The sequence below is a fragment of the Osmerus mordax genome, chromosome 2 (assembly GCF_038355195.1).
Source record: "Osmerus mordax isolate fOsmMor3 chromosome 2, fOsmMor3.pri, whole genome shotgun sequence".
NCBI classification, from domain to species: domain Eukaryota; kingdom Metazoa; phylum Chordata; class Actinopteri; order Osmeriformes; family Osmeridae; genus Osmerus; species Osmerus mordax.
In genome coordinates, this window is record NC_090051.1 from 971,642 (window position 1) to 986,126 (window position 14,485).

At 48.4% G+C, this 14,485-nt stretch overlaps 1 protein-coding gene across 1 annotated transcript; it reads right to left on the reverse strand.

The window, feature by feature from the left end:
- Positions 1 to 1,020: 1,020 nt before the first annotated feature.
- On the reverse strand, positions 1,021 to 11,900 carry LOC136959451 (WD repeat, SAM and U-box domain-containing protein 1-like). The gene is given in 14 exon segments (XM_067253784.1): positions 1,021 to 1,033; positions 1,838 to 2,117; positions 2,645 to 2,719; positions 3,008 to 3,086; positions 5,696 to 5,834; positions 6,574 to 6,593; positions 6,678 to 6,704; positions 8,010 to 8,043; positions 8,346 to 8,439; positions 10,188 to 10,331; positions 10,567 to 10,633; positions 10,635 to 10,755; positions 11,020 to 11,125; positions 11,672 to 11,900. Coding segments are annotated over 14 exon segments (1,428 nt in total).
- Positions 11,901 to 14,485: the final 2,585 nt, after the last annotated feature.

Consider the following 14,485-nt stretch of genomic DNA (forward strand, 5'->3'; position numbering starts at 1 on the left):
CCGGAGAGGAGGGGGAAGTGGCCCGGAGAGGAGGGGGAAGGGGCCCGGAGAGGAGGGGGAAGGGGCCCGGAGAGGAGGGGGAAGTGGCCCGGAGAGGAGGGAGAAGTGTGGGGCCCGGAGAGGAGGGGGAAGGGGACCGGAGAGGAGGGGGAAGGGGCCCGGAGAGGAGGGAGAAGTGTGGGGCCCGGAGAGGAGGGGGAAGTGTGGGGCCCGGAGAGGAGGGGGAAGGGGCCCAGAGAGGAGGGGGAAGGGGACCGGAGAGGAGGGGGAAGTGTGGGGCCCGGAGAGGAGGGGGAAGTGTGGGGCCCGGAGGGGAGGGGGAAGTGTGGGGCCCGGAGAGGAGGGGGAAGGGGCCCGGAGAGGAGGGGGAAGGGGCCCGGAGAGGAGGGGGAAGGATCGCTGTTCTAGGAAGTGTCGCTCAGTTTTGTGTAAATATCCACACGTTGTTGTTTTTCCTTATTGAGTGAAGGTCTGTCAGATCTGTCATTGTATTGACCCGTTCCTAACTTATGTGTACTTTTAAGTTTTATTTTATGCACAATTTGGTTCAGATGGTGTTCAAGGTTCTAAAAAATGTATTTGTTTATATGTTTGTACATTCTATAAATCGGCCAATAACGTTGAGACTAGATCTCTCTGTATCTGCTTGTTGTTGCTGACTAGTTTAATTTATTTACAGCGCCTTTGGCTTGGTTAATTGTAAAAGCAATATATTTTATATAGTTATTTTTGCACAGCTACTAAGACATTTTACGATTTCAATAATAAATATGCTGTCGATAATATTGGTTTAAGTGCATGCCACAACTGCAGTTTATTATAAAGAGAAATTCTATAAAACTGAAAGGTTTTGGGGGCATGGGCCAACAGTTCTATTTTATTATGTATGTTTCTTGCAATTGTTGCCATGTCTTCAGTTTTGTGAGCTGTATTACCTGTGTTCACCTCCCATCCAGGAACATGGCTGCCATAGCCACCGCAGGGGTCAATAAAGACGCAGAAAGATATCAGGACTGCTGCCTACTTGTCGTATCTGAAACATCAGCTGCATCAGGCCGTTAGAAAACATTGTTTCAATGCACGAGAAGAAGGTAAAGAGAAATTAACATGAGCAGGATATGAAATTTGCACATAAATAGGCCACAGTCCACTGATCTTAATTTGTTTCCCTCTTAGCATAAGATGATACTTGCGCCACAAACTTGTAAAATATCATCGCAGTGCAGTTCGTGCCCAGAATAAAGAGATAATTAGTGTGCTTGCTATCAGCACTCTTGCTATCAGCACTCTTGTTCTCACATATCTTTTTATTATACACCCAAAACTACATGAAATAATGTATATTACTTCCTGGGAGGTTCCGTTGGGGGTAAAGTTTTTGTGCCGTAAAGTGCCGCTAACACTAGCTAGCGACAGTCCGAAGCAAATTTTCACAGTCTACGGTTTAATATTATTCTCTGGGAAATTATTGAAATAACAAATTAACTATATGTACCAATTTATGCGCTTTAAATTTGACCCCAACAACTTTAGTTAAATCAACAACTCTGAAGCAGCTGGCTACGGTAGTGTCTTATTCACAGTGTTCATACATTAGCCAAGTAGGCTACAAAACAAGACTGTTGTATTGATTAGGTTGACTGCTCCAACAGGCTAGTTATGAACATTATGGACATGTATTCATTTAAACAGTAGGTTTGGGGGTGACATAGTTAATAAATTAACTGCCCCAGCTTCAAGCACACTTCACAATTTACCCAGAAATGTTACCCTCTCTAGTTTATATTACTGTAAGCCACTATATAATGTTGATCTGCAGGTGAGGCTGCGTCCTGACCTGCAGGTGAGGCTGCGTCCTGACCTGCAGGTGAGGCTGCGTCCTGACCTGCAGGTGAGGCTGCGTCCTGACCTGCAGGTGAGGCTGCGTCCTGACCTGCAGGTGAGGCTGCGTCCTGACCTGCAGGTGAGGCTGTGTCCTGCAGCGATAACCGGCTCCCTCATCAGCTCCCTGGTGATGGGGCACAGGAACTCGTCAGGGGCCCTGGGGCCACTCAGCCCCTCCTTCAGCTCCTCCACCTTCCTCAGGATCCACTCAGCCCCTCCTTCAGCTCCTCCACCTTCCTCAGGATCCACTCAGCCCCTCCTTCAGCTCCTCCACCTTCCTCAGGATCCACTCAGCCCCTCCTTCAGCTCCTCCACCTTCCTCAGGATCCACTCAGCCCCTCCTTCAGCTCCTCCACCTTCCTCAGGATCCACTCAGCCCCTCCTTCAGCTCCTCCACCTTCTGTCTGTGGTAACACTAGAGGAGCTGTCTGTGGTAACACTAGAGGAGCTGTGTGTGGTAACACTAGAGGAGCTGTCTGTGGTAACACTAGAGGAGCTGTCTGTGGTAACACTAGAGGTAACACTAGAGGAGCTGTCTGTGGTAACACTAGAGGAGCTGTCTGTGGTAACACTAGAGGAGCTGTCTGTAGTAACACTAGAGAAGCTGTCTGTGGTAACACTAGAGGTAACACTAGAGGAGCTGTCTGTGGTAACACTAGAGGAGCTGTCTGTGGTAACACTAGAGGAGCTGTCTGTAGTAACACTAGAGGTAACACTAGAGGAGCTGTCTGTGGTAATGGTCATATCTCCACAGACCGACCCTGGTGACAGCCGTGGCACGAAACCAGCTGGCCTGAGATGACATCCTCCAAGGCTGTATAGAGCATGCCTTCACCTGGCACACAGCGCAGGATAAGCCTCACTGCTCAACAGATTGCATTGTTTCCACTGTCAAACCAACAGCCGCACAATGGACCAGACGTCTGAATATGGGGCATGATTCAAGTGTGGGCGACAGCAGGTCCGTCCACTGGCAGGGCCCTGGTGACGGCTGGTGACTGTAGATAGGATGCTGTGATGCATCCCCTGACTCCTGCACGGTGCTGATGAGAACGGAATAAGGGCCTTGCCTACCCCTCGCCTTGACGACGAGGAGGGATCTGTTGAAGCACACCCTCCTAACCTGCTGCCACAGCCTTTCTACTGACTGCACAGTAGAAAGACCCCCCAGAGAAGATTCCACCTGTCAGAGACGTGAGCATCTACACCAGGAGAACCTGAGCAGCCACACCAGGAGAACCTGAGCAGCTACACCAGGAGAACCTGAGCAGCCACACCAGGAGAACCTGAGCAGCTACACCAGGAGAACCTGAGCAGCCACACCAGGAGAACCTGAGCAGCTACACCAGGAGAACCTGAGCAGCTACACCAGGAGAACCTGAGCAGCCACACCAGGAGAACCTGAGCAGCTACACCAGGAGAACCTGAGCAGCTACACCAGGAGAACCTGAGCAGCTACACCAGGAGAACCTGAGCAGCCACACCAGGAGAACCTGAGCATCTACACCAGTAGAACCTGAGCAGCCACACCAGGAGAACCTGAGCAGCTACACCAGGAGAACCTGAGCAGCCACACCAGGAGAACCTGAGCAGCCACACCAGGAGAACCTGAGCAGCTACACCAGGAGAACCTGAGCAGCCACACCAGGAGAACCTGAGCAGCCACACCAGGAGAACCTGAGCAGCCACACCAGGAGAACCTGAGCAGCTACACCAGGAGAACCTGAGCAGCCACACCAGGAGAACCTGAGCAGCTACACCAGGAGAACCTGAGCATCTACACCAGGAGAACCTGAGCAGCCACACCAGGAGAACCTGAGCAGCTACACCAGGAGAACCTGAGCATCTACACCAGTAGAACCTGAGCATCTACACCAGGAGAACCTGAGCATCTACACCAGTAGAACCTGACCATCTACACCAGGAGAACCTGAGCATCTACACCAGGAGAGATGACACTGGCATCACAAACAGACCACATCCCTCAGGGCGCCGTTGTGGAGGTACCAATCAATCTGCTGAACCATTCGTTCATCCAATTAACTCTTGTTGTGGGTAAGAGGAGAGAACCGTTCTGAACAGTGTCTTTCAGTGTCTGCATAACAACAGCTGACATTCACTCCTCTCTGTGGGCCTCATGTACATACATTCGCAAACGTAGCGTTATTAGCAAAGTGGCCAAACCGCAGATTGCGCACGCTGTGATACTTCAGTTTACGTCGTATTTACGAAACCTGCAGGTCATCGGGTAATCAGCGCCTTTCTCCGCCCACTATACACTATACCGTACATTGCGAGCATTTAAACGGGCCTCCTTCTCTCTTTCTATAATGGATCAGCCACCAAAGTCAAAACAGCGATGACTGTTTGAATTGATCCTGATGCCAATATTTGTAATGTAGCGGGGAGTTTAACAACTGCCGTTCACCGCGCCGCTCACCGCGCCACTTGGTGCACCGCTCACCGCGCCGCTGAACATGTGATATGGAGATTTTTCCTGAGCCCATGCAGGAAGGTGTCTGGTAGAAACGCAGAGCCTTATGAATATTTCATAAAGTAACAGGGCGGAATCTCATTTACTCAAGAGCGTAAAAAACGAAGTGTTCTTCGGCAATGATGGTGGGTTAGCGGGCAAGTTTACAAACACACATAAGGTTCTCCTCAGTCCTCAGGGCTGCTGCAGCTGTGAACCACCTCCGTGCTGACAGACAGACAGGCTGCACTGACAGACAGACAGACAGACAGACAGACAGACAGACAGGCTGCACTGACAGACAGACAGGCTGCACTGATAGACAGACAGACAGGCTGCACTGACAGACAGACAGGCTGCACTGACAGACAGACAGGCTGCACTGATAGAAAGACAGACAGACAGACAGGCTGCACTGACGGACAGACAGGCTGCACTGACAGACAGACAGACAGGCTGCACACTGACAGACAGACAGGCTGCACTGACGGACAGACAGGCTGCACTGACAGAGAGACAGGCTGCACTGACAGACAGACAGGCTGCACTGACAGACAGACAGGCTGCACTGACAGACAGACAGACAGACAGGCTGCACTGACAGACAGACAGACAGACAGGCTGCACTGACAGACAGAAAAACAGGCTGCACTGACAGACAGACAGACAGGCTGTACTGACTGCATGGCTGCATTTCAGCGAGGAACGAGGCAGCCAGTAAAACCATGGCTCAGCCCAGATCCACCAATCCCATTTTCAGAGGGATTATCTGTTTTATAAGGTCATCTGGTGGGATATACGCTCCAGAAAATTATGTAAGAGATTTATATCCCAGATAGAGGACGTTTAGAAGATATGTAATTCTGCTGCTCGAAAACCCTGGGGTAAAGATGACCATTTTGGGGAGAACTGACAAGAGATTAGAACTGAAATAAGTGGCGAATGTATCGGCCAGTCCAATCTAAAGCACATTACAATCCTGGACAACAGTTTGTGTGTATGCATGTGTACATTTGTATATATGCACGTGTTGGTGTGTGTGTGTGTATGTATGCATGCATGTGTATATACGCGTGTGTTGGTCTGTGTGTGTATGCAGGTGTGTGTATATATGGGTGTGTGTGTGTTTGCATGCGTGTGTATATATGCGTGTGTTGGTCTGTGTGTGTCTGCATGCGTGTGTATATATGCGTGTGTTGGTCTGTGTGTGTGTATATATGCGTGTGTTGGTCTGTGTGTGTGTGTGTGTATGCATGCGTGTGTATATATGCGTGTGTATGTGTGTGTGTGTGTACATGTGTGTGTGTGTGTATGTGTGTGTGTGTGTCATCCCCTCACCACAAGCTCGCTTAGAGTTTCCTTGTTCAGACTGAAGAGTTTTGCTCCGTCTATGTTGTTGTCTTTTAAAACTTCGACCATCTCCGCTAGCCCCTCCCCCTGCAGCCAGGACAACTCTGACCAATCAGACACCAGCAGCCTGGGGGGGGGGGGGGGCGGAAACCTTCCTGTCAAACACACAACAACAGGAAGTGAAGACGTGCTTGGCCATAATAGCCCCTCCCTCCCCCATCTCCTGCTCAGGCTCTTATCTGATCCACACAACCTCTTCCACACATTCCATCCATCCCTCCCCCCTCCCCCTCCCCCTGCCCCCCTCTCCCTCTGCCCCCCTCTCCCCCCGCCCCCCTCTCCCCCTCCGCCTGCCTGCCCCCCTCCCATTGGGCTGATAGCAAATCGGCAGTGACTCCCTCACACACAGATTAAAGAGAGGCCCTCGCCTCTAACCTGATCACCCAGCTACACGCCCTGCCTTCCATCAACAGACCTTTAATCACATTTAGATGCTCACAGAATATTCATCAGCCTTGTCCTTAACACAATCTCCCTCACACACACTGTCTCATGCACAGAGAGGCACTCCTTCTCTTTCACACACACACACACACACACACACACACACACACCAGCTATTGTAGCCTTTGCAGACATACTGTTCATCAGACACAGTAACCTTCTGGTAACATTGTGTACAGCCATCATTTTTCATGTGTGTGACAGATAACTGGTTTGTTGCAGCACCTGCCACTGACACACACACCTCCCGTCATTAGCAGCTGACTGATAACTGGAGGTTATGTCTCATTAATATAACATTTGTTTTCTTTTCAACTCTGTCCCTTTTACCATTTCATATCTCTCTCACTCTCTCTCTCTACTCTCCATCATTCACTGTTACCTGTATCCAGTAGATACAGGTAACAGTGACAGTTATCCGTAAAGTTCTTTAATCATCCTTTAAAACATATCAGGGAGATCTTACCTTGGTCTGGGGGCTGCTTAGATTCAGCTGAAACAACAGACAAGAGAAGCCATGAGTTCGAGGGAGCAGAGAAGTGGCAAAGATATATTTTGCTGCGCTTCATAGTATATCCCCTTCTCCATCATGCTGTTTGTTAGCTAACTTGCTGTTCAGAATCCCGCTGTGACAAGCTAGACAAGCATGCTAATCACACACAATATTAGGTGTTTTGGGGATTCTGTTGTTGGACTGGAAAAATACAGCAGAGGGGAGATGAGACTAGATCCCATCAAAGAGGAAAGTGTTTACACAGCAGTGATGAGAGAGGAGAGGAATGTGCTCCGTCAACATGGCTGCTCCCAGACAGAAGCCTCAGTGAAGGTTCTAGAACCTCTGATGAGAGGAGCCAGCTGCATTCTGACGCATCACAGTGGAGTTACTTGGCGTTCCAGCCAGTATCCGTTGTGTTTGTTAGGAGCACCAGAGCTTTCTCACAGCGCCCCGCGAGTCTAGGGGGGCCCTGGGGGGACCAGGCTGCCCAGTTGTACAAAACTAGCACACCCTCCTGTCTCCCAGCCGGGCCACCTGCTGTCACTGGACTAAGACACCACCCTGCTCCCTCTCTCCCCCTCCCAGCTGCAGCACCACCCTGCTCCCTCTCTCCCCCTCCCAGCTGCAGCACCACCCTGCTCCCTCTCTCCCCCTCCCAGCTGCAGCACCACCCTGCTCCCTCTCTCCCCCTCCCAGCTGCAGCACCACCCTGCTCCCTCTCTCCCCCTCCCAGCTGCAGCACCACCCTGCTCCCTCTCTCCCCCTCCCAGCTGCAGCACCACCCTGCTCCCTCTCTCCCCCTCCCAGAGGCCAGAGGCCATCCAGGGTCTGGTGGAGGGGAAATCCACGGCAGTCACATACCTGATGCAAGGGGAGGGAGAGGAGGGATAGAAGAGGGAGAGGGGGGAGGGGTAGAGGGGTAAGATGAGAGGGGGGAGGGGTAAGGGTAGAGGGTTAAGGTGAGCGAGGGGAGGGGTAGAGGGGTAAGGTGAGAGAGGGGAGGGGTAAAGGGGTAAGGTGGGCGAGGGGAGGGGTAGAGGGGGAGGGAGAAGAGGGTTAGTGTGGGAAGGCAGGTATGGAGTGATGGAGAGCAGGAATTCAGAGTGTGGGAGTGCAGCAGTGTAAGGGGGCCTGTGCAGCAGGACCCCCTGGTTCTATAAAAGACAACAAACAATCATGTAGAACAGGAATGTCTGGCATGCTGCCTCTGAGCCTCAGTGGGAGGCTAGCCTCGCGTAGGTCCGCTCATCTCAGAAACACACCACATATAAACACACAACATGAGCGCAAAACACTGCTTACCGCATCGTAGACCGTGACCGATTTATCCACAGAGCTGTGGGCCCGCAAAACAGTCAGTCACACACGTCTTTGTGGCGCTGAATTGATAAATATTGTATAAAAACGACTAATTTATGGTGAAAGAATGACATGAAGCAAATATTTCTGACCAGACTCAAACAGTATGGGAGATTCATGCCTAGAATTCTGATTGACCCTGACAGGAGAGAATCTAACTAAACAGATCCCCCTAGTGGCCACACAGAAAAACAGCAGGACGAGTTAGCTTTGCAACACTGAAATTAACTTACATTTAAGCAGATTCACATGTAGAACAGTGAGAAACAAGGAACTTACCCAGAGACAAGCATGTCGCCGTCAGAGGAGAAGGCACAGGAGAGAACAGGAGCAGACTGGCCTGTCAGAGTGCACAGCAGCCGAGTCATCCGGTCTGGAGAGCAACAACATCTATGACACAGCTATTACCTGTGTAGAGCAACACATCTATTACTACCTGTGTAGAGCAACACATCTATTACTACCTGTGTAGAGCAACAACATCCATGACACATCTATTACTACCTGTGTAGAGCAACACATCTATTACTACCTGTGTAGAGCAACACATCTATTACTACCTGTGTAGAGCAACACATCTTTTACTACCTGTGTAGAGCAACAACATCTAGGACACATCTATTACTACCTGTGTAGAGCAACACATCTATTACTACCTGTGTAGAGAAACACATCTATTACTACCTGTGTAGAGCAACACATCTATTACTACCTGTGTAGAGCAACACATCTTTTACTACCTGTGTAGAGCAACAACATCTAGGACACATCTATTACTACCTGTGTAGAGCAACACATCTTTTACTACCTGTGTAGAGCAACACATCTTTTACTACCTGTGTAGAGCAACACATCTTTTACTACCTGTGTAGAGCAACACATACAGTGTTTCCTCTATGTTGATTTTGCCGTGGCGGCCCGGTCAGAAGTAGGGCTGAACAACAAAAGGCCGTCTATCAGCAGCGATTGTTAGAGTGCATGTCGGAGAATAGCACGGACACACGCTTCAGTTGAGATTGCGTGTGTGCGTCCTTGAGAACTGTAAGTCGTATAACTTATGTTGTCAGTTCATTTAAGCCTGTTATTGTATTAGTCTATAGTTCTTGCAAATTTAAATTGAGTTAACTGGTGATTTTCGTTGTCACCAGTTAACTTAATTTAAATTTGCAACACATCTATCTGCACATCTTAAATTTGCAACACATCTATCTGCTTCTAATTAAGTTACATACTGTAACTGGGGCGTTCTACTGTACAGTACATTTTGTAACTGGGGCGTTCTACTGTACAGTACATTCTGTACTGGGGTGTAGATCAGTGGTTCAGATCGGACCGCAGGAAGAATGACTGTGACCTAACACCCCCAGGTGTTAACCTAACACCCCCACTCTAACCTAACACCCTCTGGGATCATGTTCTCCTCAAACCCAGACCTGCAGAAGGAGACTAGCTTGCTGAGACCATGCTGTACTGGAGCTGTGGGGTTTCACTAAAGACTATCTGTTGGTGACTTCAGTAAAGACATTGTGATGTAGTTTTATAGCCTGTCTTACACTGCCTGTCAAAGCTTTTTCCTGCAGAAGCTTTTCTCCAAAGTGCATATAGGAAGTAGTTTATGACCAGTGTTATGTTGTTTCTGGAGTTACTGCCACAAAGAAACTGCTGCAGCGTTGATGGAGCAGTGGGTCTGAGATGTGGAGCTCTCAGCTGTTTGTTAGACACCAATCAAGTTATTCCACTGAGTGTAGATAATCGAAGGTTGATGCTATGCTCTTGTCTCCGACTGTGTGAGCATGTGTGTGTGTGCACGTCTGTCTGCAGTGTGTGTGTGTGTGTGTGAGAGAGAGAGAGAGAGAGAGAGAGAGAGAGAGAGAGAGAGAGAGAGAGAGAGAGAGAGAGAGAGAGAGAGAGAGAGAGAGAGAGAGAGAGAGAGAGAGAGAGAGAGAGAGAGAGAGAGAGAGAGAGAGAGAGAGAGAGAGAGAGAGAGAGAGAGAGAGAGAGAGAGAGAGAGAGAGAGAGAGAGAGAGAGAGAGAGAGAGAGAGAGAGAGAGAGAGAGAGAGAGAGAGAGAGAGAGAGAGAGAGAGAGAGAGCGCCTGCTAACCCTCGACCAGCCAGCCTACCTTCTCCAGAGTGCTGAGAGAAGATCCAGAGCTTCACCTGGACGTCCTGCCGACAGGAGCCCAGACGTCCTGCCCACAGGAGCCCAGACGCAGCCTGGACGTCCTGCCCACAGGAGCCCAGACGCAGCAGCTCCCTGGCCCCCTCTGGACAACACAACAACCAGACACCGGAACATTCCCCCAGCTTAACACTCGACTCAGATGAAAAACACATCTGAGTCGAAAAACACACCCAGAAGCTTGTCTTGTTGTTCAATGTTCAACAAAAATGAACTTACGTGAATATTTTATATATTCTGCCTCAGGTACAGGCAGAAGTGAAGAGAAGAGTTTGATCATGCAGCGTTTCTATCATTTTAATTGTCTGTAATTGTCTCACCAATCTCATTCTGGGCAGCGAACTGACAGCAGGCCACGCAAAGGTTGTGGGCATACTTCTCAGTGAAGGAGCAGCCTCATGTCCACATCCCATAATTTGATGTCTCCATAACTACACCCCGTGACGAACACCAATCCGGTCGGTGAGAAGCGGAGGGCTAGCACCGTAGCTTCGCTAATGGCTCCATGGCTGCGGAGGTAAACCTTTTGTTCAGACTAAGAATTTTATATTCATATATGAATGGATTGGTAATACATTTGAATCACCTCCGGAGTCAATAGAGTTAACTGAATTGATTAGAAGCTCATTAGGAAGAAGACAAGTTTGAATCACATGGATTCTGGGTATAACCTAGGCTAGGATGTCTGATATCCTTTGTTTGTTACAATGTTTGCTCAGCTCTGCCCCCCAGGGAACATGGAAACTAATGACGGTTACCGGTAAGTACCTTACCTACGTATTGTTTTTGAGTGGAAGGCCCAAAGGACCACGGTTCCATCTGATGCACCTGCCACGAGGAAGGACGAGTCTGGCGAGAGCGCGCACACCCGGACGGGTGTTCAAACCAGTGGCGAAAATCTGCTATCAACTTTGGGGGGGACAATTATATGACATTTTCTCAAGAGCAATTTCTGAGGGGATACCAACATGACTGCTGTAACACATAACACAGTAAAAAAAGCACCATTGTGTCCATAATCAGCTAAGCGCTTTCATTGCGTATAATTAATATTATTGAAATTACATATTTATGTTTACAGTGATTTATTGGGGGGGACAAATCATATGGGGGGTCGTGTCCTCCCTGGCTGTCCCCCCCCGGGATTTCCACCAATGGTTCAAACGTGGACACCATCTCTCCTGTTTCCATGCTCAAAATAATGTTAGAGCCATCGGTAGAGCCAGGGCCGTAATCAATCATAATTAATATTGGGGGGGGGGGGGGGACATGTCCCCCCCAATATTCAAATCTGGTCAAAATGTCCCCCAAATATATTGATCTAAAAATATAAATGTGCTACGCTACGACAGGTAACCACGCACGCTGTCCGAAATTATCATTAAAAATGTCATTCGTCCCCCCCAATGTTGACTCCATGGCTACGGCCTTGGGTAGAGCACGTGACAATGTACCGGCCACAGGTACTGAAGCAGCAGCAGTGAACCGCATAGCCATGACCTGAGAGGGGCGAAAACTGAAGTTCCGAAAAGTCAGCGGAGTCATACACACGTATGGTTTTGTCCCCTGAACAAGTATCCAGCAAAGTGGGCGAGAACGCGCACCAGTTGATGTCATCTCCATGATGTTGAAGGGTGCACATTAGTGACACCATTTTGTCCAAGCAGGTGGCGTCTGTGTAAACAATAGTCGAAATCTTACACAAGGTGGCGCAAAACACTTACCAAAAATGTTTGAACAATGCGCACCTGCGCGCATGACTGGCAAGTCACTGAAAAAAGATTCTGAGAAGGAATTTTTCATTGAATTTTAATTGAATCCTAAGTTAAATAAAAAAGTTAAACTATCTGGCGTTGCTTACCTTTCCTTGTTACGCCCATTGATCTCGTCAGGGTACAAAACACTTCTTACTCCCGCGCTGTCAGCATGGAGAGCAGTCATGTGAATAGTCACAGCGTGCAGCAGGCCAGTTCTTGGAAAATATTCTAAAGAACGTTGGCAACGCCCCATCAAGATAAGTGTACAATCAGTAAAAACAGAACCAGTAAACGGTAAAACTACAGATCAGAGGTCTTCAACTTTGGTCCTCAGCAGGCCCGTAAAGATTACCCCCGCAGCCCCCGCACCGCGGGGGGGGGGGGGGCTTTTTAATCCAATTTGAATTACATGGGATGTCTTATTGTCTTGTCTGTGTTTCCAGAGTTGATATAAAAATAAAGGAAAGTATATTTAATTGTGCTTTCTTTGTTAGCTAGGTAAGTGACATGACAAATAGGTAGCTAACTGTAGCGTAGGAAAAATGAAATGCACATTTAAAAGCGGTGCCCAAAAGCGGCATTCAAAACAGAACATTTCTGAATTAAATGCCAAACTTCCCAAAATTACATTTTTTTTTTTCGACCAGCAGGTGAAGGATGCACTCATCTGCCAGAAGAGACAGGTAGGCTATTGTACTGTTTGCTATAGCTAACATTACTGTACCACGTAGCTAACGTTAGCCTATACTTTGACGGCTGTACTGCTCTGTCTGTGTTGTGCTTCCTAGCGTTAACAGAGCCTCCTTTCCAAGAGCCAGGAAAATTAGCCTTGATCCTTTATTGACTTCCTATCAAGCTGACAACATTGAAATGGAGTGAAACTACAAAAAAAAGAGAAAGTAGAAAAAGTGTTTAATTATAAAATATATTACATAACTGACATTATTAGCAAACATGATAACGTATGCGACAGTAGTATCGTGCAGTTGCAGCGATTGCTTTTGACTATTTAAACATACAAAAAACATAATCAAAGTTACAATAAATGATTGTATTTCAGTCATATACATATTATGATCGTGTAAAACGTATAGTCATTGCTTTCTACAAGATTCACACGACAAAAAATGACTCCATTTTGCGAACACGCTAATAATAAAACACAACTCCATACTATCAAGTGTGCCTGATGTAGCCACGGCCATCAAATTATTTCTGACAATACCCGTGACTGTCGCAAGCGCTGAAAGGTCATTTTCCAAGCTGAAACTGATCAAAACATATCTCAGAAGCTCCATTTCACAAGAGAGGCTGTCAGGTCTGGCCATCCTTAGCATAGAAAATGAATGTGCGCGCAGTTTAGATGTAAAGAGTGTGGTAAAAGACTTTGCACACAGATTTGCTAAAAGACGCGCACATGTGTAGGCTATTCACCTGCAAACCGTTTGAGCGTTTTTTTCTTATTGAATAAATTTCCCTCACAAGACAAGCTTGAGTTTTGATATCTTGCATTTATTACACGGCTCTTCAGAATGTTCCAAAAAGTTCAGTTGATAGCGTCGGGGTCCTGTTCGTCCCGTCGGTATTTGTATTACATTATCCGTTACATATGTGGTGGTGGTGGGGGGGGGCTCTCAGGCTTATTCTGCGGGGGGGCCTCATGTGTTTCCGTTACGGGCTTGGTCCTCAGGGCCGTATGTTCTAGATGTTTCCCTGCTCCAACACACCTGATTCAGATGAATGAGCCCGATAACAACCATTCATCTGAATCAGGTGTGTTGGAGCAGGGAAACATTTAGAACATGCAGGATAGTGGATCCCAACGACCAGGGTTGAAGACCACTGATAGACGGAATATACCTTGATATGGTGACAGATCTCTGTTGAACCCTGACAGGTTTCTATGCTGTGTGCTTGTGGTTATACACACCAGGAAGAAAGCAAAAGGACCCAGGTGTTGAGTTGAAAAACATCAGTTTTATTAGATTCGTGCCACACACACTAGTGAAAAATAATGCTCCTACAAAAAATGCTACCTCTTTCACAATATTCATAAATAAAATAACTTCAAGTACTCTTGACTCGGGTACAAAAACTGCTCTAGCCGCCGTCGGTAGGCTGCCACGCACAGCAAGAGTCAAACAGAGTGGCTTCTGGAGTCGTGCGCCCCGGGCCCCGGGGCCACTAGAGAGAAGCGCCTGGCTGACTAAAACATCCAGACTGTTTTCACCATGTCTGAGGACTGTGAAGGGATGAACCAGGTCTGAGGACCGTGAGGGGATGAACCAGGTCTGAGGACTGTGAGGGGATGAACCAGGTCTGAGGACCGTGAGGGGATGAACCTGGTCTGAGGACCGTGAGGGGATGAACCAGGTCTGAGGACCGTGAGGGGATGAACCAGGTCTGAGGACCGTGAGGGGATGAACCAGGTCTGAGGACCGTGAGGGGATGAACCAGGTCTGAGGACCGTGAGGGGATGAAC